Source organism: Triplophysa rosa, linkage group LG21 (genome assembly GCF_024868665.1).
Source record: "Triplophysa rosa linkage group LG21, Trosa_1v2, whole genome shotgun sequence".
NCBI classification, from domain to species: domain Eukaryota; kingdom Metazoa; phylum Chordata; class Actinopteri; order Cypriniformes; family Nemacheilidae; genus Triplophysa; species Triplophysa rosa.
The window spans coordinates 14569945-14591558 of record NC_079910.1 but is presented as its reverse complement, the minus strand read 5'-3'; the positions used below and the strand labels follow the sequence as shown (position 1 = coordinate 14591558).

General features: G+C 37.6%; 3 protein-coding genes across 4 annotated transcripts; all 3 read left to right on the top strand.

Moving 5' to 3' along the window:
• The first annotated feature begins 3146 nt into the window (after window positions 1–3146).
• lemd1 (LEM domain containing 1) lies at window positions 3147–11118 on the top strand. 2 transcript variants are annotated; one of them, XM_057363165.1, is made up of 10 exons: window positions 3147–3831; window positions 6763–6868; window positions 6991–7134; window positions 7332–7393; window positions 7856–7918; window positions 8852–8953; window positions 9298–9393; window positions 9478–9564; window positions 10270–10334; window positions 10409–11118. In XM_057363165.1, the coding sequence occupies exons 1-10, from the start codon at window positions 3637–3639 to the stop codon at window positions 10692–10694; spliced, it is 1206 nt and encodes a 401-aa protein (XP_057219148.1). In that variant the 5' UTR covers window positions 3147–3636; the 3' UTR covers window positions 10695–11118. The 2 variants fall into 2 exon arrangements, with proteins under 2 accessions (XP_057219148.1, XP_057219149.1); XM_057363166.1 differs by lacking the exons at window positions 8852–8953; window positions 9298–9393; window positions 9478–9564 and having other exon boundaries at window positions 3155–3831.
• A 141-nt stretch (window positions 11119–11259) lies between these two features.
• Window positions 11260–15361, top strand: LOC130545351 (N-fatty-acyl-amino acid synthase/hydrolase PM20D1.1-like). Its single transcript, XM_057319794.1, has 13 exons — window positions 11260–11263; window positions 11908–11994; window positions 12124–12359; window positions 12449–12535; window positions 12653–12786; window positions 12875–12994; window positions 13378–13453; window positions 13577–13638; window positions 13708–13786; window positions 13871–13942; window positions 14127–14292; window positions 14448–14547; window positions 14648–15361. Exons 1-13 carry the CDS (start codon window positions 11260–11262, stop codon window positions 14760–14762), a joined length of 1338 nt encoding a protein of 445 aa, XP_057175777.1. The 3' UTR covers window positions 14763–15361.
• A 545-nt stretch (window positions 15362–15906) lies between these two features.
• On the top strand, window positions 15907–20099 carry pm20d1.2 (peptidase M20 domain containing 1, tandem duplicate 2). The gene is made up of 13 exons (XM_057363149.1): window positions 15907–16178; window positions 16256–16342; window positions 16980–17215; window positions 17305–17391; window positions 17509–17642; window positions 17726–17845; window positions 17981–18056; window positions 18192–18253; window positions 18753–18831; window positions 18909–18980; window positions 19297–19462; window positions 19565–19664; window positions 19753–20099. Exons 1-13 carry the CDS (start codon window positions 15959–15961, stop codon window positions 19880–19882), a joined length of 1569 nt encoding a protein of 522 aa, XP_057219132.1. The 5' UTR covers window positions 15907–15958; the 3' UTR covers window positions 19883–20099.
• The last annotated feature ends 1515 nt before the right edge of the window (window positions 20100–21614 follow it).

Here is a 21614-nt window from a genome sequence, read left to right as displayed (position 1 = left end):
ATGTCAGATTATATTTATAGACAGGCTATATATACACATTTTAAAAACTTGGCTAGACTTGCTACCTAAAACTGTCACATAAAATATAAAAAATGGTAACAAAACTGAAATATGGTGATTTACCACAGTTGTCGTTGCTATTCTATCTGAATTTAGCGTTCCTGAATAATCCTCAGAAAGGGAGAGAAATGGCCTTGACTGCCTTATATCCGAGATTTAATGAGCTCAGACACACACCAGAGAGACTGTGGAGTGCTTAAGACGGACAAAGAAATAATACAAACATAACTACATTACAATATAAAAAAAGTTGCTTAAGTTATGCATATTTTCATTAGTTGTCCTGCAAACATCACTGTTGCTCTTTGGTGCATTCTTCCATTGATTTGGTCTAAATCTCGAACGACATGTTTATCACACAATTATCCAGCATGATTTATGTTTGAGAGAGAGAGAGAGAGAGAGAGAGAGAGAGAGAGAGAGAGAGAGAGAGAGAGAGAGAGAGAGACCTGGAGAGATGTACCAGACATCTGCCAAAGCTGACAATATTGACACACTGTGTACACAGACAATGTTACTCAAAGAAAATTTCTGTATTCATTATTTTTAACACATAATCATTGTGATGCTATAGCTTGTATTGTAAATTATACAATATAGACTAGATGTTTGGATCTTTACTGTTTGTGAGAGGCTTAACAAGCCTAATGGCATTCAAACCTTTAAATCTATCCAATGTTAGATTATTTAAATACTGAAACATCATTTGCATTCTAGACATACAGTAAGCACTTGTTTCCAAAATAATGTCAGCATTCACAAAATAACGTACAGTCATATCGATTATTTTGATAAATAGTTTATACACTCTCAAAAAACTTCCTAAGGTTAACTATTATTTTTGGTTCCCCAAATAACCATTTACCATTACATAATTTTTTTATCTAAAAACGTTTTCCATTACAAACAACCTTTTGTGACACAATAAGGTTCTTTGGATGTTAAAGGTCCTTCATGAAACCATTCTATGACATCAAGAAGCCTCTTTCTTAAGAGTGTAATTTAGTAATATCTAATGTTGTTCATTTAAATATGTATTTCATATTATGAATCATCTATGCTTATAAACTCGAAATTAGCAATCATTTTGGGTTTTTAACTCACTGATTTGGATTTCCAAAACATGTACCCATTTAGTTATGTGAATAAATCACAACACGTACAAACTGATTATAATAAGCAGTTTTTCTTAAGCATTTTATTAGTTTCTGATGTGCAAGTTTGCTCGAGGCTTTTTGAAAAACTGTGTTCATTAATCAAATCTAATAAACTCCCTGCATGGGCACCAGATTTGAGCAGTGATGTAATTCTTAAAGTCTTTTGTCAAAGCCAGAAAGTCAGCAAGACTTCTGGATTCTAATTGTACATTGAATGTTTACATAATCCCCTCAGCATTCACCCAGCCACTGTGGGAATCACAAAAGCCTTTTTGATTAGTGCTGTACCTTTTTATTTCTTGGCAACCTTTCAATGTCTCATCAAAGACAGTTTGGAATGTTCTTGGAGACTGATTGACAAAAAACAGTTCTCTCTCTTGAAGTGAGACGAGAAGCTCAGGGATGGATGAGTGCAATAAATAAAGAGCAATTAATACATAAATAAAGAAAGAAAATTCCAGACTTTTCCCTGAGGAGTAACTTAAAAAAGAACAATGAGATGCAAACGCTGTAATCCTCCCAGGCCAGAAAAACTGAATAATAGTCTCTAGTTTGTTTAATTATTCATGAAGATAGTTTTATCCCCTTTAATCTTCAATGCTGCCTGCAACTTCGCTCAAATGGTTCATGCTGCATCTGTTAATCTGTGTAGGATGAAAACACAGTGAGTCTCATGTTGGTTTTACGTTAACCTTGCAATTAAACACAAGCCAGTGCAGCCCGATTCGACTCAAAACACTACTGTGCTTTATGGCTTTCTATTCCTATGTGATTTTGATACAGTTTATCATGTAGGGTTCAAAGCCATTAGGTACAGAGTGGCTTATCAGCAATGAAACAAACCTGTTACTTGAGACTCAACAGCTACTGACTATATTAGGGCTTATTTACCACTGCACTGCACTGTATTTTGGGTAAAATTGATGGGTGAATGAAGCAAACAGTGTGTAGACCTGCCTAGCTACATTTCATTTATAGGAAACACACATCAACATACCGTGAAAACAGATAGCAAGCAGTGTTATTGTTTAACCAACCTTCAATGTTGAATGTTAAACATGCAATTTGCAACACCAGTCTTCAACATTTATCTGCCACAAAGCCTGGCTGGGTGAGGTTTGGGGGTGATGATATATTCCCATTTACCCTCCCTCGCATCATGGTTTCCTAAGAGAAAAGATACATTCATTTGAGAATGTCAGGAGATAAGTAAACAAACAAAAAAAAAGATGAGACACGCAGGGGGAGGACACAATGGTTGTGCATATCATGAGTGACTGAATCCCACACTAATCTATGCAACAGGCAAAGCATTATAGGCCTATTTCTCGAATAAGGATGTGAGTAAATCAGAGTTCATCCACTCGGGATGCACCTCAGCCGTGAAGCATCTGTGCCTGCACCCGCCATGACATGAGGGAGACAGAGCACGGTTGTGATGCACGGCACGTTTCCAGTTGGCAGATCCTTCTGGACTCTTGAAGCTTATTAAAGTGGCTTGTAGTACAGGATAATCCTTTTGCTCAGAGCCCAGTGGAGTAATGTATCAGGCAGATATAAGCCTGGTGAATAACCAAAATGTACTCAGGCCAGCATAAAACCCACAGTCTGTAAAGAATAAATGAAGAAAAAAGGAAAATAGTTGCGAAACGTTTTTATATTATATTATACAGACACAAGATGTAAACACTGTTCCGGTTTTTTATATGATCTTTTTAATCGTACATTTATAATAAAATCTTTAAAATATTCGTTTTCGGCCTAAAATCAACAAATAAGCACTAAAAACGCAATTAAAGGCGGGAAAGCACAACGCGTGTGACGTCACTAATTGTCAGCGGAAGACGTCGGCGCGCAGAAGTTAGAAAACCATCCAGGTAACGTTTCATTGCACTGTTTGGTAAATTGTATTTTACGTTGTACTTTTCTGAATCGCACTACTGTTTTAGCAAGGTGAGTCTACAAATCCGAAGTGAATTTATTTCGTTAGCATAATGTATGTTAAACAAATCTATATGTCCAAAATAGGCCGCATGCATGCGGCCAGGCTGACTTTACATTTAACTGATAAAGTTACTCACGCATTAGCTCAAATTATTTTCTGTGACTTTACCTTAGAAAACGTGTTGTCATTTTCTACACGGTCGTCGGACCTCCTAAGCGAACCCAATGAATGAATCAACAGGCAACAATCCTCAAGCAGAACCTATAGGGAAGGCGTTGTGTGTTGATCCGAGCCGAGCAGCTGTTGTCGGTGGCACGGCTGTTTGGATTTGACCGCAGTGTAAATCCTGTTAGGAAAGCTTTTGGGGAGCCAAAGCCGACGTTTCAGTCGGTTTGTATCGGAAATAACTTCCTCCGACTTGCCTTTGGGTGTTTCGTTTTAACGCCACACACCTGCTGCAGTTTTTGAACCGACATGCCGGTGTTTGTAGAAGACCCCGCTCAGTTCTCTAAAGAGAAACTTAAGTCGGAGCTCATAGCGAATAATGTGGAGCTGCCACCGGAGGAGAGCAACAAACACATTTATTTGGAGCTTTATCTGAAAAATGTGAAGACAAACAGCCCAGATTTCTCCAGCGATGAAGAGGACGACGGTAGTCTCAATGACAACGTGAGTCAAAGATACCGATTTATCTCCTGTAGCGGTTACATTATTCCTAAGATCTCCCTGCATTTAACCGCGTTTATTGAAAAAAAATCCCTAAACTATTCGTGCTTGTATATCCAACAGTTTGACGCAAGGTGGCGTGATGTGAATACATTTGCGCCGTGAATATTCATACCAAAAAGTTCTTTGCTATCATTCGTGTGCAAAGCTGTTGAGGGATTTATGGTCATGTGTTTTCAGACCCCATTAAACATCAATAACAGTGCAGGTCTGTAAGTTACCTCTTCCTGAAACCAAAACTCGATTCTGACTTTAGTAGAATAACGTTACACCTCTCTCTCTCTTTTACACAACTGCAGGTGTGTGGGGGGTGCAGAGGGGCCCGTCGAAGGGGGCTATGAAATCTGGGTCAGAGCCATTTTAGACTCGGGTGTCAAATTGTCAGTTTATGATTAGAAGTGCTGACGGTGACCAGCGTGTGGCCACAGTAGAAAGCAGTGCGTCTAGGCTTGATTTCGTTTCTATACGTCACTACCAATCTTGTCAAATGTATCAGTTGTTGGTAAGAGTTTGATTGGTACAATAAATTATATTAGCTAATGCCTACCCCAACCCTAATGTTATGCGGTATTGAAGTGTGCATGCCCAGTGGAGGTAGATGTATCCCTTCTAGCCATAACCGCAGAGGCCCGAAGTCTGTTTGGTTATCGGTCTCATATCTATGAACGGTCTGGTTAGCAGCTAATAATATAACAATTTGATTTTTATTTAATTTATTTTAATAATAATATATATAAATGTTTATTGTATATGCATTGAATTAATTTAAATCTTATCAGTTATTGACTCTTTGCAGCGGTCTACCGGAAGTTAAAGTCCCAGTGAAATTAAAAATTACAATGCCTGTTTTTTCATGAAATATTTCCGTGTTTATTGTAAATAGTTTATCAATGTGGGTCATTCTCTTTTTAACAATTTTGTGGCTTCATAATCTTGTTAAAATCTGAAAATGCACTTCCGTCCTGTAATGACTAGTATCCATCTTAGATGACGTATGTTCACTGATCTATATAAATGACTGGAATGGATTGCTCATGATTTCATTACACTGAAGCTATTGCACAGCCAGCGTTCTATTTAATTTAGGGATGCACCGATAAGTCTATTTTTGGCCGATAACGATAACCGATAATTCTTGAACCTTGGAAACCGATATACAGTATCTAAATATTATTACATTTTCTGAGACTGAAAATTCTTTTTTTCCCCTGAAAATTGTGTACCAAGCCTACTTTACACAAATTAAAGATTCTTTAACTTTTAAACTTTTCTGGTGTAATGTTTATTTAATAAACAAATTAAAGATGATCTTCCAAAAGCAACCCAGAGAGGTGTTCTCAATAGCCACAAGTCTAACAGGTCTCAAGACAGAAAGCATTTAGACAGCAGTTGGCATCAAACAATATGCTTTTCTTCCTATAATTTACACATTCATAAATATCTACATTCTACATCAACAATGTTTTCCTAAATAGAAGTAAGTGAATGATCATGACAAAAAGAAAGTACTTTACTGGATTTTAACTGTGAGCAGCATGCAGCTGAAGTGGTTCAACCAGAGGAAATGATTAATCATTTATCGGCTATAATTTATCAGCCTAAATTTAATTAACTGCCAATACCGATAACATTAAAAATGACCATTTATCGTCCGATACCAATATGGCCGATAATTTATTGTGCATCCCTAATTAAATTAATAGCTAGTTATCAGATATTAATCATAAACCCGTTACTTGCCAGTCCCCATTTTTATATCTGAAGTCTCACAGTACATTCTTACAGCGCAAATGTCTTGAGCATGTAAACGGTTAATTATTTAAAGTCGGGAATTTTCCCGTCTTATTAGATATAGAGCGAGTTATGTTCATTTTCATTACAGTAGCATGCACCTCAACATATGACAAATGTGCTTATTCTGAAATCTAAATACAAATAAATACAGCCTGTATATGTTCTTTAAGTCATCAAGCTTTATTTCTAAACATTAACACGTGCCATTAAAACGTTGTGCAATACACACACTCACCTTCTATACGTTGATTTCTATACACCACTATTCTGCCCAAAGGCGAAAGCCACACACTTTTTCTCATTCAAAATTCCATTTCACTCGGAAATGCAATCTGTCAAAATACGGAAGTAAAAATGATCGCAACATCCGGTTCACAGGGTCTTTAAGCTTGGGCCACGTTTGTTTGTTTCCGCTGAAATCGTCTATGGATGGTGCAAAGATAAATCAATTACAATGTTTTTTACATAATAATAATTAGATTACTCAGATTAATTCAGTGCACTGTTAATGGCTCAAAATGAATAGTATTTTATATCAACAATGTAAAAGTAACATTTTTTAACCCCAGTGTCATGGTGAGAAAAGCTTTGGTTCAGTAATGTCTGCCTCATTTTGGCCAAATACCCCAATTATTCAATAAGATCTTCTCGAAGTTGATACAAATAACCCACTTTATACTGTAAACGTTTGACTTATCTTTTCCTTCCGCATGTATTTTCTTGGCATTTTATTGTGTAAGACATGGCAATGCGTTTTTTCTAAATTCTGCTGAAAGAAGTAGAGTTCTTTTCAGCCTGAGGCTGAACGAGTTTGGAAACTGCTAGAGCAGCTAATATTGGATCTTTTCAGAATCTATCAATGCTATATGAAGGCAAAAATGGCCGCAGAAGCAGAACAAGAGTCTATTGAGTATTGTGCGAGTTGATGTTCGCCCTTTGGCGAGTTGGGTTCAGCTCGTGTTTATTAGATTATGCTAAAATCTGCTGATTCCACAATAAGCTGTGATAAAGTGCTATAATTCCTCCACCTTGAGTATATTTGATTAAACAGTGCAGTGTTGTGTGTATTTCGCCGTACAGGCAGAGAAAGAAGAGGTGTCAGATATGGTAGACCTCCACCTGCTGACTGATGACCAACTGAAAGCCAGACTGATCCAGTATGGAGTTAAACCGGGACCCATTATTGGTCAGTCAATCTAAGTAAAGGGCCTTTCCTTTTAAACTGAAATTAAATAAATAAATAAACTCACAGCATGTCAGCTTGTAAAGTGTTTACCTGTCTTGTCTTTGTGTGTTTGCTGCGAACAGCTTCCACTAGAGCTTTATATGAGAAGAAGCTGCACAGGCTGATGGAAGGTCCAGCGCAGACATCACAGCGCAAGTTTAACGGCACAGCAGAGACGGGACAGTACTCTGACAGTGAGGAAGATGCTGAGGAAGATAAGGAGTCTGGTAAGGACTGTGCTTCAGATGATTTAAAATATTGATTTCTCAGTTTTTGTCATAGTTTATGTATAAGCATCAACATAATTGATGTTTTAAGTTCAATTCTAAGACAACAAGTTTTCTGTAATGGGTGTTTTAGGTTGTGTGTCTTGCTGTCATTCTTGCTGATAATAGGCTTTTAATAGTTTTTTTTCTTTACATAGAGTCAGAGCAGTTTCGTTCTGAAACTGTGTTCCAGACAAAGCGCATCAAAACAGCAAGCAGAGTGAGTGTCACAATATAACTTCTATTAAAAGTGTGTGTTGACACGATGATTTAATTTTATTCATTCATTGTACAATGTTCAAGTCGGTCAAGCTAGTCTCAGACTAAAATGAATGTTTGAACGGTCTTAACTAAAAATAACTGACCCTGATATATCTTAAAATTAAAATATATCAGTGCCATCGTTTGTCTCAAGATTCACACCAGTAATGTTTTTTTCTAATGCATTTTTATAAAAGTGACTTAAATATTCTAATTAATCTAAAACATAGTCCGGGCTTAATCTAAGCCTTGTGAAACTGGGCTTTGTGTAACATTTAAAGTCTTGGTGTTTCAAAAAGGCCTTTATCATGACTAATTGTGTGATGGAATTAACCGTCTCCTGTTTTTCAGTATTGTGAACAGTTGTACCACACTGTGGTCAAAGTTGGTATGGCATTCGTGTGTGTGTGTATATCCACAGGTGGGGACGTCCTGTCAGAGCAGAGGTTTTTACCCACAGTGCTTTTTACCCTCAGCTGGATGGGTAAATGTACATTGTGAACATTTTCAAGGGTCTCTCTTAATCCTTTTCTTCAGGGGATAAGCCTAGAATTTGTTTCTCACACGGGTTGTTCTGATTTTTTTCACACTGTGTTGTCTTCTCATTAGGGCTCATCGCGATGGTTTCAGATCATCGCAATTATTGCACATCTCTATAGAAGACACTAGGGGGAGCTGTAGTGCATCTGCATATTGCATATTTTATTGTACATATTGTAACTAAAGCATGGTAATACTTGTAAAATGTACCACCACAACACAATCACTTAAAAAAACTAAAGCATATACCATAAAAATAACCTGCAATACAATTTAATATTATTCAAACTATTCTCATATGTTAAAGGAAATTTTGTTAGACTGGTTTTCACACTAAGTAAACTTTTATTGCAGTCTTGCAAGTGAGAAAAAACAGACTAGAAGCTTTTCTAGTACTGATAGTATTTTAATGGTGGCTTCAATTCACTCCTGATCAATTTACTTAATTTACAAGTATTTGGCGGTTGTATTATTGACAGGCAAAGGCCTAAATCTTAAGTATGATGACCCAATTTTTTCCGATGTATTTCCAAGAAAAAAATTCAGAACAATATGGTCGTTTCAAAGCTGAACCAAAAATGTATGAGAATTAAATGTCAAAGCTCTAAAACAGACAATTAATTGTCTAATAAATCATTGCGATTATGACGATTAATTGTCTGTTTTAGAGCTTTGACATTTAATCAGCCAAATTTCATAATCGTGACAGCCCTACTTCTCATTTCAATTTTTTTTGTTTTTAATCCGTAATTTTTCTCACCTTTTGCTGTTTAGTTGGCTTTCATTGCACCGGGGATTGTGTGGACTTCAAGTATATTGCTACAGTATAGCTGATCTGTTTTCGGTCACTTGTTGTTTGACTCTTTGTAACTTGCAGGGAAAGAGTCGGCACGAGTCATCAGACACCAGCAAAAAGGGGTCTTTGGGTCAAACCGGGTCCCCGTGCAGATCCTTCAGCATCACTCAGATGGTGGAAGAGGGGAGTGTGTGTTCATAGCTGTAGTGTGGGACCAAATTTGAACCAGGAAACCTTTCTTGGGGGCATTTGGGGATGCCCTCAGATGGAGAATTGAGTTATGAATAAAACAAATTCTTGTCTTACTGGAAAACGTTTTGTTTTAGGGCATGGGTAGTGTGTATATAGCAATTGTAAATTGCTTTATTAAAAACCTGTGCTATATTCCATCAATATGTCAAACTGTAAGCTGAAAATATGCCCATGTGTTTGTATAGTACTTTTGATTCCAGATTTGTTTTGGTTAACATTAGTTGGGAGTCATTAGAGGTTTATATTGTGGGGTTGTACTTGTTATTCCTCTGCAGATTGAGAACCGATTCAGTCCCCAATCAAAACACACAGAGATTGAAAGAAGGTCCAGTTATAGTAATGAACACACAATAAACAGCAGGACCCTGCAGGTTTGCGGTCACACACCGACATGCAGAATATGTTTTTATTCCAATGCTTTATAAATCTCACAAAACCTCTGCTTTTCCCCTCAGGATTTCACGAGGCTGAATAAAGACACCATGACTGGCAGATCTCTGTGTTTTATGTCTCTATCACCCCATCAGAAACAAACTGTCACAGTAACTGCTTTATTCTCTCCCCTCAAACTTCCTCTCCTCAGGGTCCGTCATTTGTCTGCACCGTTTCGGTGGATGTTTAATTCAGCAGACATGCCGCATTGCCAGAAGTCTAATGGGCTTCCACACTGTCTCACTCCTGTGGGAAATCCCTTAGAATTCTCTTCCTTTCTGTATTGCACCGACTTTACACATCTGAGAGCTTTAACTCGTGTGAAATGTACAAAGAAAGAACCCGTGGCCTCTTTAATTTTCAGAGACTGTGTTTTTTTTCTTTTCTTTTTCCTGGTTCAAAGGCTGGCTGTTCAAAGGCACGATGAGTAGCCATGCTAGATCTGTCAAAGGAAAGAACTCACGAGTCATATCAAAAGGCTTTAGATGGTAATGCTGTGGACCTGCAGCTCACGTGAAGCTCAAATCATTGTATGCTTGAGCTGGGGCTGCTTGGACACAGATTTTTTTATTGTTGTTGTTGAGAAAAAACTTTTTTAAAAATAGGCTTCATGTTCTTTGTGCATTTGTTATGCATGAGATTAAAGCTTTCATAGCAAGTTGGTGTTTGAATCTTTCATATGTTCTTGGGTGACTCTGGGCTGTTCTTCCTTTGTTTTTGGGACATCTGGTTTACTCCTTATCTCTCTTGCGTCATGTCTTGTGCACTTTTAAATGAACCTGTTTTCTGATTCGCACTGTGTTTTTGGCTTTCAGGAACCCGTGAGTGATGTTCTTTCAGAGATGTTCCCTGACTGTGCCAAAACTCTCACTGGAATCTAGTGAGTACCACCTGCAAACTCCAGCAACTTCAACCAAAGTTTGTTGTAAAACAGTTGTTTTTTTCCGTCTGCAGCGCTACTAAGAGACGACCTATAAAGGGAGCCGCAGGCCGTCCCGTGCAGTATAAATACCCAGAAATGCCTCCATTGAGTCCCACTACATTGGAGAGACAGGAGATCCAGCAGCGCCTGGTGCCTTTGTGGGTTCAGATCGTGGTTTTTCTCCTGGTGACATGTCTGCTTTATCTCATCTACTCATCCATGGAAGAGCCACTGTCCAATCCGTTCAGTGCTCTGCTAGATGGTCTACAAGAAAAACCTGGTCTGATATCCAGCACGCAGGACACACCCGCAGCTTAGGTTAAACATGCAGTGGATGTTTGTGCCTCAGGAAGTTATGCAAACATCAACTTCTAATCTCCTCTCTCTGTTGAACAAACTGAGTGGACTTTGGACTGAATAAAATTAAAGGTTGTACATCTTAATAGTACTCCGGGTGCAATAGTTTTTCTGTTTATCACATACCTGCCTTAAAAAAACAGCATGGGATTTTAAGATGTTACTGATGGTGTGGGTAGTTGTGGTGCTGTTTGTGGAGTGAATGTTGTTCTTGATCTTTTATGATTTATTTTATGCGAGTTGTTTTCCTCTTGAAGTAATGTGGGTTTTTTGTACTGTTCTTAAATCACAGTGATACCCAAGAACCTGAATTCATGAGTGAACAATGACATTTGGTGTCTTATCTAGCTGGACTATTCATTTTTATGGCTAAATAAATTTCTTCCCCTAAGATTGTTTTCGGTCTGCTCATTTATAATATTTTTATTTGCATATCATGTGGACAAGTTTACAAAAAGCTATGCAGCATATTTTAGTTTATATTGTATTAGTAAACGGTAACGTTAACAGGTTGAGTATTTGACACATGGGTAATTGACTGCTCGTAGCATTTGCTTTTTGTGTTTATTATCCATTCCAGTGTTTATCATGCCAACAGAGGCTGCTTATGATGCATTACTAGTCGAGCAATAAAAATGTGAACCCTGATCGTGCAGAAAACGCGAGATTACTGTGACAAACTACCAGTCTACCTGAAAACACTGCAAGATGAAGATCAGAATCGCTAAGAAGAAATTTTTCAAAATCTTTGCTATACTGCTGACGATTCTTATTCTACCAGTTTTAATCCTGTTTCTTGTTGTGATAGGCAGGACATTTACATTTAATCTGAATACAGAGCTTGAACAATGGGAGAACACAACAACCTTTAATCCTCATTTAAATCAAGAACAGAAAGAGAGACTGCTGGCAAATTTTAAAGGTAAAACATAGAAAATACTGTCTATTTTTGTCACGGGCTTAATTGCTTATAGGTTCAAATCAATTCGTGGATTATGTGAATCTTACTTGTGTAATTTGGTACACGGTACATACACATACATGACTGACAAACACCTACTGTAACCGTGGAAAAACTGGAACCAAGGCTCAACCTATAAATGTTTGATTTCAGAATAATGTGCATTTAACATGATAAAATGTTTATGACCTCTTTGCATTTCTTCTTATATAGATGCAATTCAGCTTCCCACAGTGTCATTTTCAGAAACACAGCAGAACATCAGCGCTCTGTATGAATTTGACCTGCTACTGAGAAGAGGTTAGAGATCCAGCACAGACGGGATCATGGTCTCCGAATCAAAGGAGCATTTGTTGCTAATCAATTGGTTTATTTTGCATGGTTTACATACAGTATAGATCGAAATAGTGTGTCTTTATTCTCTTACAGTCTTTCCAAAGGTCTTCTCATCCAATCTGGTCCAACATGAGACGATCTCAAACTACACCCACCTGTTCTCAGTGTGGGGCAGTGAACCTGATCTGGAGCCGTACATGCTGCTGGCACACATTGATGTAGTACCGGCTGATGAGGCGGACGGGTGGGACGCTCCTCCATTCTCTGCTCAAGAGCTCAATGGCTTCATTTATGGACGAGGGACCATCGACAATAAACAGTCTGTGATGGTACTGCCTGATGAATCAGCAGTGATAAATAACAGTACATGTGTTCAGTTAAACCTGTAAACTCACTGTAATGATGTTTGCTCTTGCAGGGAATCCTTCAAGCGTTGGAATATCTCCTGGAGCGAGGTTACACCCCTCGACGAAGCTTCTACATTGGTTTGGGTCACGATGAGGAGGTCAGTCTCAAGATCATCAACAGTGGGTCATAACCAGTCCGTGTTAACTATAATAAAGCTGGTTACTAGGTGAATTATTATTATTATTAGTCATTTAACCTTATTTGATGTTGTCAGGTGACCGGGATGCAGGGTGCAGTGAATATTGTGAAGCTTCTCAAGAGTCGTGGGGTGAAGCTTCTGTATGTTTTAGATGAAGGTCTTACTATTATGGATGGAATGATCGATGGCCTGGATGGACCTGCTGCCCTGTGAGATGTAATTTTAAAAGCAACTGTTTTAATATAATGGTTTTGCATTGAATTAGTGTGTAATTTATGTCTGGTTTGTGTTTTGTAGAATAGGTGTGAGTGAGAAAGGCCAGGCCACAGTAAAACTGAGTGTTAATGCTGCTCCAGGACATTCATCAATGCCTCCCAGAGAGACCAGTATTGGCATCTTGGCCTCAGCAGTCAGAAGGCAAGAAACTTTAATATTTAAAATTAAAATGATAATATTAAAGTTAGATTAAAGCTAAAGTTGTCATTTTAATATTAAAACGAGCATTATTAATGTTGTGAACATCTGCCATGGTGCCGTTATTAAAAAGAATACATTATTTAAAAAGCTACATGAAGCACAAAGGAATGAAAGAAAAACTTTGCTATTATAGTGTTTTTGTAAAACCCTTTAATGTTTATGTGGCATCTAAAGAAACGGGTTGCCAGATGCTGATAAACAGTGTTGCAACGATGTCATTCTATCACATTTACCCTAAAACTATTAAAAGTGGACACAAGAATGTGTTGTGTGTTCAGGTTGCGTGTTGTTTTAACCTAATTTAGTCATTTTTGCTATAATAGACTGGAGAAGAAACGGATGCCCAATCTGTTTGGTCGTGGTCCTGAACGTGCCACGTTTGAACACTTGGCACATAAGGTAAAAACGCAACAAAAAAGATCATTTAAAAAGTTTATACAAAATATATATTTTGCAGAACATTCCTGTAAATACTCAATGACTATGCAAGTTAACAATAGTGACATTTCTTTTGTTTTTTAGTTTGGCTTGCCACACAGAATGGTCATGGCTAATCTCTGGCTCTTCTCTTCACTCCTCAGCGGGTAAACCACATTTTCTTTTTAAGAATACCCGTAAATGAGAAAATGCTTTGACATATGATACATTCACAGCATTCTGGAAGGACAGCCAGACACAAATGCCTTTGTGAGGACAACGACTGCTGTCACAATGTTTAACTCTGGTGTAAAGGTGAGCTGTCAATCATGCATTCTCTTTTTTTTTTGCTCAACGCATAAAACCACTTTAAGCAAAATGTTCCTCTCTCACTGACAGATTAATGTATTGCCACCGTACGCAGAAGCCTTTGTCAATTTCCGTATCCACTCATCTCAGACGGTGCAAGAGGTGAATTGTATTTCAAATGAATAAATAGACCAATTTAGTATAAAACAGATAAAGAAAAATGATATCACTGTTTGTTATTCAAATAAAGGAATTAAAGCCAATGATTGGAAACAAACATAATTTGTGCAGTATTATAAAGTTAGAACTCTTCAGATTCGAAGATGTTTCTCCATTCGCCTTTCAGGTTTTAAAGCTGATCGAGTCCACCATTTCTGACAAACGTGTGGCGGTAGAGCTCATGAAAGGGTTTGATCCGCTGCCTGTCAGCTCCTACGATGAGCACACATTTGGGTACCAGATCATAAAGAAAACAGCAAAGGACATTTTTCCTCAGGTCACTGTAACCCCTGGTAAGACATTTAGACAGTATTGTGCAATAAGTGTTACTTGCTCTCTCTACCAACATAGCAAGAAGCTGAAGTGCCCCTAACACACATCATTGACTCATGAAGAGTCTCTGCTGAAAGATTTGTCAGCACTGGTACTCTATGATGTTCTCTCACAGGTATCTGCATTGGCAACACTGATAGCCGTCACTACACAGAACTTTCTCTGAACATTTATCGCTTTGCACCGTCGTGGTACAAACCAGGTGATTCTGCAAGGTAGGACACATGGTAATGTGACTCGGTGGAGAAGCATATTGATTTGCATAAATTAATAAAACATAAAAGGGTTCATTAAACTGTAAACTCATCCCTTTAGATTCCATGGCGTGAATGAGAGAATCGGCATTCAGAACTATGAGGAGATTGTGCTGTTCTACTTTCAACTCATCCAGAATGGAGACACAAGGAATTTGCCATTACCTCACTCCTAATATAAATGCATCCTAAATGGGTGGATTTTTAAGTCTTTACTTGACTTTTATTTCTATTCTTATTATTCATCATCAATGTATTTTTTTTATAATTGCACATACTGCTTAAACTCAACAAGTCTCGCTTGGGCTTACTAATGCTGTTGGAATTGTAAAAAAATAGAACCTGTTGTTATTAAATAAAACTTTTTTTCTCATTCATTTCTTCTAAATTTGGGTCTATGTTCAGTATTGGATTCTTCTAAACCGTGTTCCTCAACAATCTCTTGCTGTGAATCGCTTTTTTAGCATGTGGTGTCAAAGAGAGCAAACTCAAAGGTTGGATTATCAATGTTATGTTAGACTGAAGTGTTTTATTATGACATCCTAAAATCAGAATGCTTTGGTGAAAGGTTCACAATGTGGCTCAATAAAGATTTATTGTCCTCTCAATATCACTTGCAGCACAAGGCTGAAGTTAAAGAAAAGCCTGGTTTGGTTGTTTGCATGTTGAGTCTGTTTTACACTGAAGTGGTCTGTATTCAAATGGAAAATTACAGTACATATAGTATATGTCCTTAATTCGCTTGGAATGATGGATTCTCATCATATTAAAAGTAAGCATGAATCACATATATCACGACTGGCTACAGAACTCTGTCTTTGGGGTCCTATTGTTTTAATAAGTGACAGTTATCTGAAGAACAGTGAGACTTACAAATGTATGTGACTTTATTAATACTTTATATATATATTTTTTCTATTGTTTAGTTTGATCTGTTACATGGTCAGTGATTAATAGTCAAAAATTACAACATGAGATTGTATCCAGATGTTTATTGCTGCTGTCTAGTTGCAGATAAAGGCTTCCATAACACTTTTTAATGGGTAATAAAATGCTAAGAAATAAGGAAACATTTAACATACTGCTGTTTATTTTAGCCCCTTAGTTCAATCAGTTCATAACTTTTATTTTTGCCATCTGTGTATCACATGTTTGAATTGCTTGGTTTTAAATCTTCTTGGTGTTGTGAGTGATTTGCCATGTTGGAATATTGCCTGTATTGAAATGTGCAATAAAGGCAAAATATAGGGGCGGGGTGTTGTTGCAGGACTGCTTCAAGCCAGCAGAGGGCAATCATGCTGCATCGTCATCAACAGCGCATTAAATAAACATGACCCTGGTTATGATGACAGCTACTTGCACTTCCTGAAACATGACGGGCCATAACACACAGTGGAAATTATTCGCGTTTTTTAAAGTGCTAGTGCTGAGCCTTACTTTATCACTCACGGTTTTGTTTCTTGTTGCTACCGTAAGAACGTTTACATTTGACGTCAACGCGGGGCTTCAGCTAGGCAAATGGGAAAATACGATCAGCATTTCTCCTCATATAACTCCACAACAGAGAAAGAATCTGCTGGCTAATTTCAAAGGTAGAAAAACGTGCTGTTTGATACTGCACATATTACTAATACTAAATATATTTGTATTGAATTCTTTTTATTTATAGCGGCTATTCAGATTCCTACTGTGTCCATTACGGACACGGATTTGAACACAGACGCCCTGCGTGAGTGTGCTGTGCTGCTGAGGAGAGGTAAGAGATGCTAAGCATGGACACTTGTTGCCAAATTTCAGGTTTTACCTGCCAATGGCCAGTGAAGTGAGAAAATGCATAGTCCATGAATAACATACACCCACCATATTTGAATTATTGGATTACGTCATGCAGTAGGTATGCTCTCGTGTCTGCAACTGGTGACATTTAAAGTTACAGCATATCTGTTCGAGGTTACACCCGTCGTGGGTTTGTTTTTCACGTTTTTGTTTCATATTTCATGATTTAGTTAACTTGTGAAGCTGTCATTTTTCACTGATAAAAAAGGGCAGAACAGCCAAACAATAAGTAACTTTTTATTAAGTTTATCGGTAGGATTTGATTAGCTCATGTCGATTACGTCTGAATGTTAGTGCTCATTTTTGAATGGCAATTTAGTAAACGTTTTATGACCAAGTATATTATGTTTGATACGTATTTAACGGAATAATCAACCAGGAATAATATACCCCGTATAGTATTAAAGAATACATTTACACTCTCTCCAAAATGCAAAAGACACTTTGCACCTATGGGTGTGCATGCTTGAGTGTTTGTGTTTTGACATCAAAATAGGGAGAAACTGAGAAAAACAAACATTTCACGAAACGTTATTGAAGAGTTATCTCGTTGGAAGTCTTCCCAAAGGTCTTCTCATCCAGTCTGGTGAAACACGAGGTTGTGGGAAACTACAGTCACCTGTTCTCAGTGTGGGGCAGTGAACCTGATCTGGAGCCGTACATGCTGCTGGCACACATTGATGTAGTACCGGCTGATGAGGCGGACGGGTGGGACGCTCCTCCATTCTCTGCTCAAGAGCTCAATGGCTTCATTTATGGACGAGGGACCATCGACAATAAACAGTCTGTGATGGTACTGCCCGATGAATCGGCAGTGATAAATAACAGTACATGTGTTCAGTTAAACCTGTAAACTCACTGTAATGATGTTTGCTCTTGCAGGGAATCCTTCAGGCGTTGGAATATCTCCTGGAGCGAGGTTACACCCCTCGACGAAGCTTCTACATTGGTTTGGGTCACGATGAGGAGGTCAGTCTCAAGATCATCAACAGTGGGTCATAACCAGTCCGTGTTAACTATAATAAAGCTGGTTACTAGGTGAATTATTATTATTATTAGTCATTTAACTTTATTTGATGTTGTCAGGTGACCGGGATGCAGGGTGCAGTGAATATTGTGAAGCTTCTCAAGAGTCGTGGGGTGAAGCTTCTGTATGTTTTAGATGAAGGCCTAGCAGTGCTGGATGGTATCATAAACGGTCTGGATGGACCTGCTGCTCTGTGAGACTATTGTAAAAAAAACCCCACCAAAATATTTATTTCATTATTAAATAAATAATTTTAACATGGTTTGTGTTTTGTAGAATAGGTGTGAGTGAGAAAGGCCAGGCCACAGTAAAGCTGAGTGTTAATGCTGCTCCAGGACATTCATCAATGCCTCCCAGAGAGACAAGTATTGGCATCTTGGCCTCAGCGGTGAAAAGGTAAGAAAACACTTTAGTGGTAACCATAACTGAACCAATTTAATATATAGATATGTATGTTTTGCTGCTGAACAACTACAAGCAAGCATTAATAAAAATGACTAAAGATTTTGTTCTCCATAATGACTTTGCCAGGTTGGAGGATAATCCGATGCCGAGACTCTTTGGCTATGGTCCTGAACGTGGCACATTTGAACACTTGGCACATAAGGTAAAAACTACATAAACATAGTATTTAAGAGGCTAAACACATCACCACCTGAAATACATTTTACAGAATATTAAATGATGTGTAATGGATTGTTTTATGCATGTGATGTGTTAATGCACATCTCTTTCTTTTCAGTTCGGCCTGACTCTCAGATTTATCATGTCTAATCTGTGGTTCTTCTCTCCACTGATTAGCAGGTAGTTCACATAGATACTATACAAACTCTTTAGACCGTTTCATCCGACACGTTCGCCAGGACTGCAGTTAACTTCCAGTCTGTGTTTGGCTAGTGTAGTAATATAACTATTTATATTTAATTTAATTTACGTGAATATTAATTTATAGTAATATTTTATTGTATAATAGTAGTTTTAAATAAACAATTTGTTGAATTGGTCCTGTAGTTTGGTCGCATTTAAAGAAACCGTATGGTACATTGACATCTAGCGGTTGAGCTTGGTAACGCAGTCTAAAATCAAAATATTGGAGACACAAGTTTAGCCAAGTAACAGTTCTTCTTGTTTTCTTTTGCTTGTTATCGGAAACAATCTACAGACACTCTATTGTTTGCGAATGATTAAAATATGTTAAGTGCAGCCCACGAACACACGCATGTACAGTAATGCTTGTTAATGTTGTCACTTAGATACCATCTGTAACATATTAATTTATGGCTCTTACATATTGCACCTGTAGAGTGATGGAGCAAAAACCTGATATGAATGCCTTTGTGAGGACAACAACAGCTGTTACTATTTTTAACGCTGGTGTAAAGGTGAGCCTTGTAAAGTTTGACACAATGTATTGTTGTAACATCTGTCTGATTATTTCTCTCTGTGGCTGCCCTGACAGGTTAATGTCCTCCCGCCATACGCAGAGGCTTTTGTCAATCTGCGCATCCACTCTGCTCAAACATTGCAGGAGGTGAGAGGTCATGCTGTAGCCGCAATAAAGCCAATAGTGTTGAAACATTCAACATCAAGTTCAGGCTTTAGTTCGAGTTTATTTATTAACTTTTTCTCTTTATACATAGTTAAAAGATTGAGTAATCTAAAACAAGCACATGCTGTTGATACTAGTTAAGACTAGTGGTATGAAGTTATTTACTATATAAAATGTCAATCACAACAGATTTTTGTGGTTGACAACAGATGGCAGATTTTTTCTGTAAGTGGTTGTGACAAAGATGTAGCAAGATAAACAGATGAAATGGACCCACAACAGAATGTTCTTTTTTTAGGTTCTGGATTTGATCAAGTCAATTGTAGCAGATGAGCGTGTAAAACTAGAGTTGGTCAATGGGTTCGACCCGTTGCCCATCAGCTCTTATGATGAGCAGTCGTTTGGGTATCAGATCATCAAAAAAACAGTGCAAGGCATATTTCCTCAGGTCAACGTGGCCCCTGGTAAATCGGTTAATGTGTATCTAAATGCCTCTATCATGCATCATTGATTCATATGGAGGAAGCATTCACTTTTGTTTGCCATTTAATGACTTCCTCCCCCAGGTATCTGTGTTGGCAATACTGACAGTCGTCACTACAAGGATATCACTCGAGACATTTATCGCTTCGCACCAACATGGTTCAAACCAGGTGATCCACAGAGGTATGACACATTCAAGTGTGTATTTATGGATGTATGTGGTAAATAAAGATGTATATCATTCATGTTAACATTCCTGTTTCTTGAATAGATTTCACGGTGTGAACGAGAGAATCTCCATTAAGAACTACGAAGAGCTTGTGGTGTTTTACTTCCAGCTCATGCAGAATAATGACATCAGAAAGTTGCCTTCACCTCACAGCAGTCAGCATGAGCTGTAAATGTGCTTCGGTGTAACGCATACAGACCTCCGGCTAAAAAACACATGAAGACTCAGGAAGATTTGTTTCAATTACTGTGAATTTCAATTCTAAAAAAAATCACTTTTAGCACCACTTAAATATAAAAGCTTCATTTTTAGTGATGGCCCTGTAGATAATTAAAATACCTTTAGGCATTAAAAGTGTAACATTTCAATCATAAAGGTTCCGTCTTTAATGCCTAAACAATATTGATTTTAAATACAAATCGGCAAAACAAAGGCTGTGACATTTCATTTATCAACCGGAACTCTTGGTATTGAAGCGATATCATGAACAAAGCAATGCGTTGTTTACAAAATAATGATTGCTCAGAATATGTTAAGTTTTACATGAACACTTACACACACACGGGCATTATGATGATGGTGCTTTTCTGGGCAGTGTAAAAATGAAGCATGCTGTCAAGTGTAGTGTTTTCCGAGGGGCATAACACAGTTTAACAAACTCACTGTTTGGGTCCTTTTTGAAACAGTCTTGTGTAAGGGATAGTTCACCTAAAAATAAAAATTCTGTTATCATTTACTCACCGTATCATTTCAAACCTCTATGACTCTGCAGAACACAAAGATATTTTGAAGATTGTTAGCAACCGAACAGCGGTGGTACCCTTTGACAGAATTTTCATTTTTGGGTGAACTATCACTTTAATATTTATGACACTACATTGTGTCACACATGCTCTTCTGATAGTTTGGATTTTTTTATCTCCGACATATCCTGAGCACTCAATGTATTTATTATTCAAAAATGCGTCTGTGAATAATGCAGATTGTGATAAAGGATGCACTGTGGGCCAAAAGCTTCTCATTAGATTAAAACTGTATTAGACTGAAGTTATTGTTAAACCCTAAAAGCAAGTTAGTTGGCTTTTGTCTGATGAAACGTTTGTGCTGGGTCAATAACCTGTTGGCTATATTAGTTATATCATAAGACTAGCTAAACAGCCTTGTGTTTTTGATTTGTGAACAATACATTGAATCAGTCATAATGATTCTGTTTTGCACTAAAGTGATCTGTACTGTTATTTTTGCAGAGTTGCTGTAAATTTATTTTCTTGATTTCCTTGAAATTTTGTGATAATAAATCATTTAAATAAGCAAAAATGCATGCAGTTATTATAAATTGACATTAATATACATATTTTTAGATTAGAAATTAGTCACATCATAAGCTTACCAATGAAGTTCCACTAAATCACATTATGTGTGACAAAAAAAAGGACTTTGGTTAACCAGGTTAATGTTAATTAAAGTTTAAAAAGTCTAGCATAATAGTAGTATAAGAAAATATTACAACAACACATAAAGGTAAAGTGTGTAATTCCAAATTGTAGAAAGTAAAACGCATTTAATTCTTAGCTACGGAAGCCGCTAGGTGTCACCGCGCTGCAACGGAAGAAAACACATGCAAACCGAAAAAACACCAGCAAATTCAGAAAGCATCTTCATTAGTTTGGCGACACATGCCCTGCAAATTTTCGCAACACAAACAAATACAGAAACGCGCTGCAAATTCTCGCAACACAAACAAATACAGAAACACGCTGCAAATTCTCGCAACACAAACAAATACAGAAACACGCTGCAAGTACCACAAACGACAACGGAAGTGTTTCCGGGAGAAAAATGATGTCTAAAATAATTAATCTAAAATAAAACAGTATACAATATTGGTTAATGTTCCTGTAGGA

Coding starts and splice junctions, on each gene's coding strand:
- lemd1 (XM_057363165.1), top strand. CDS start 3,637: ATGCCGGTGTTTGTAGAAGACCCCGCTCAGTTCTCTAAAGAGAAACTT. Junction 7,135..7,331: donor TGAGGAAGATAAGGAGTCTG/GTAAGGACTGTG, acceptor TTCTTTACATAG/AGTCAGAGCAGTTTCGTTCT. Junction 7,919..8,851: donor TTTTACCCTCAGCTGGATGG/GTAAATGTACAT, acceptor TGTAACTTGCAG/GGAAAGAGTCGGCACGAGTC.
- LOC130545351 (XM_057319794.1), top strand. Junction 12,360..12,448: donor ACAATAAACAGTCTGTGATG/GTACTGCCTGAT, acceptor TTGCTCTTGCAG/GGAATCCTTCAAGCGTTGGA. Junction 12,995..13,377: donor TTGGCCTCAGCAGTCAGAAG/GCAAGAAACTTT, acceptor TTGCTATAATAG/ACTGGAGAAGAAACGGATGC.
- pm20d1.2 (XM_057363149.1), top strand. CDS start 15,959: ATGACGGGCCATAACACACAGTGGAAATTATTCGCGTTTTTTAAAGTG. Junction 18,057..18,191: donor TTGAACACTTGGCACATAAG/GTAAAAACTACA, acceptor CTTTCTTTTCAG/TTCGGCCTGACTCTCAGATT. Junction 18,254..18,752: donor TTCTCTCCACTGATTAGCAG/GTAGTTCACATA, acceptor TTGCACCTGTAG/AGTGATGGAGCAAAAACCTG.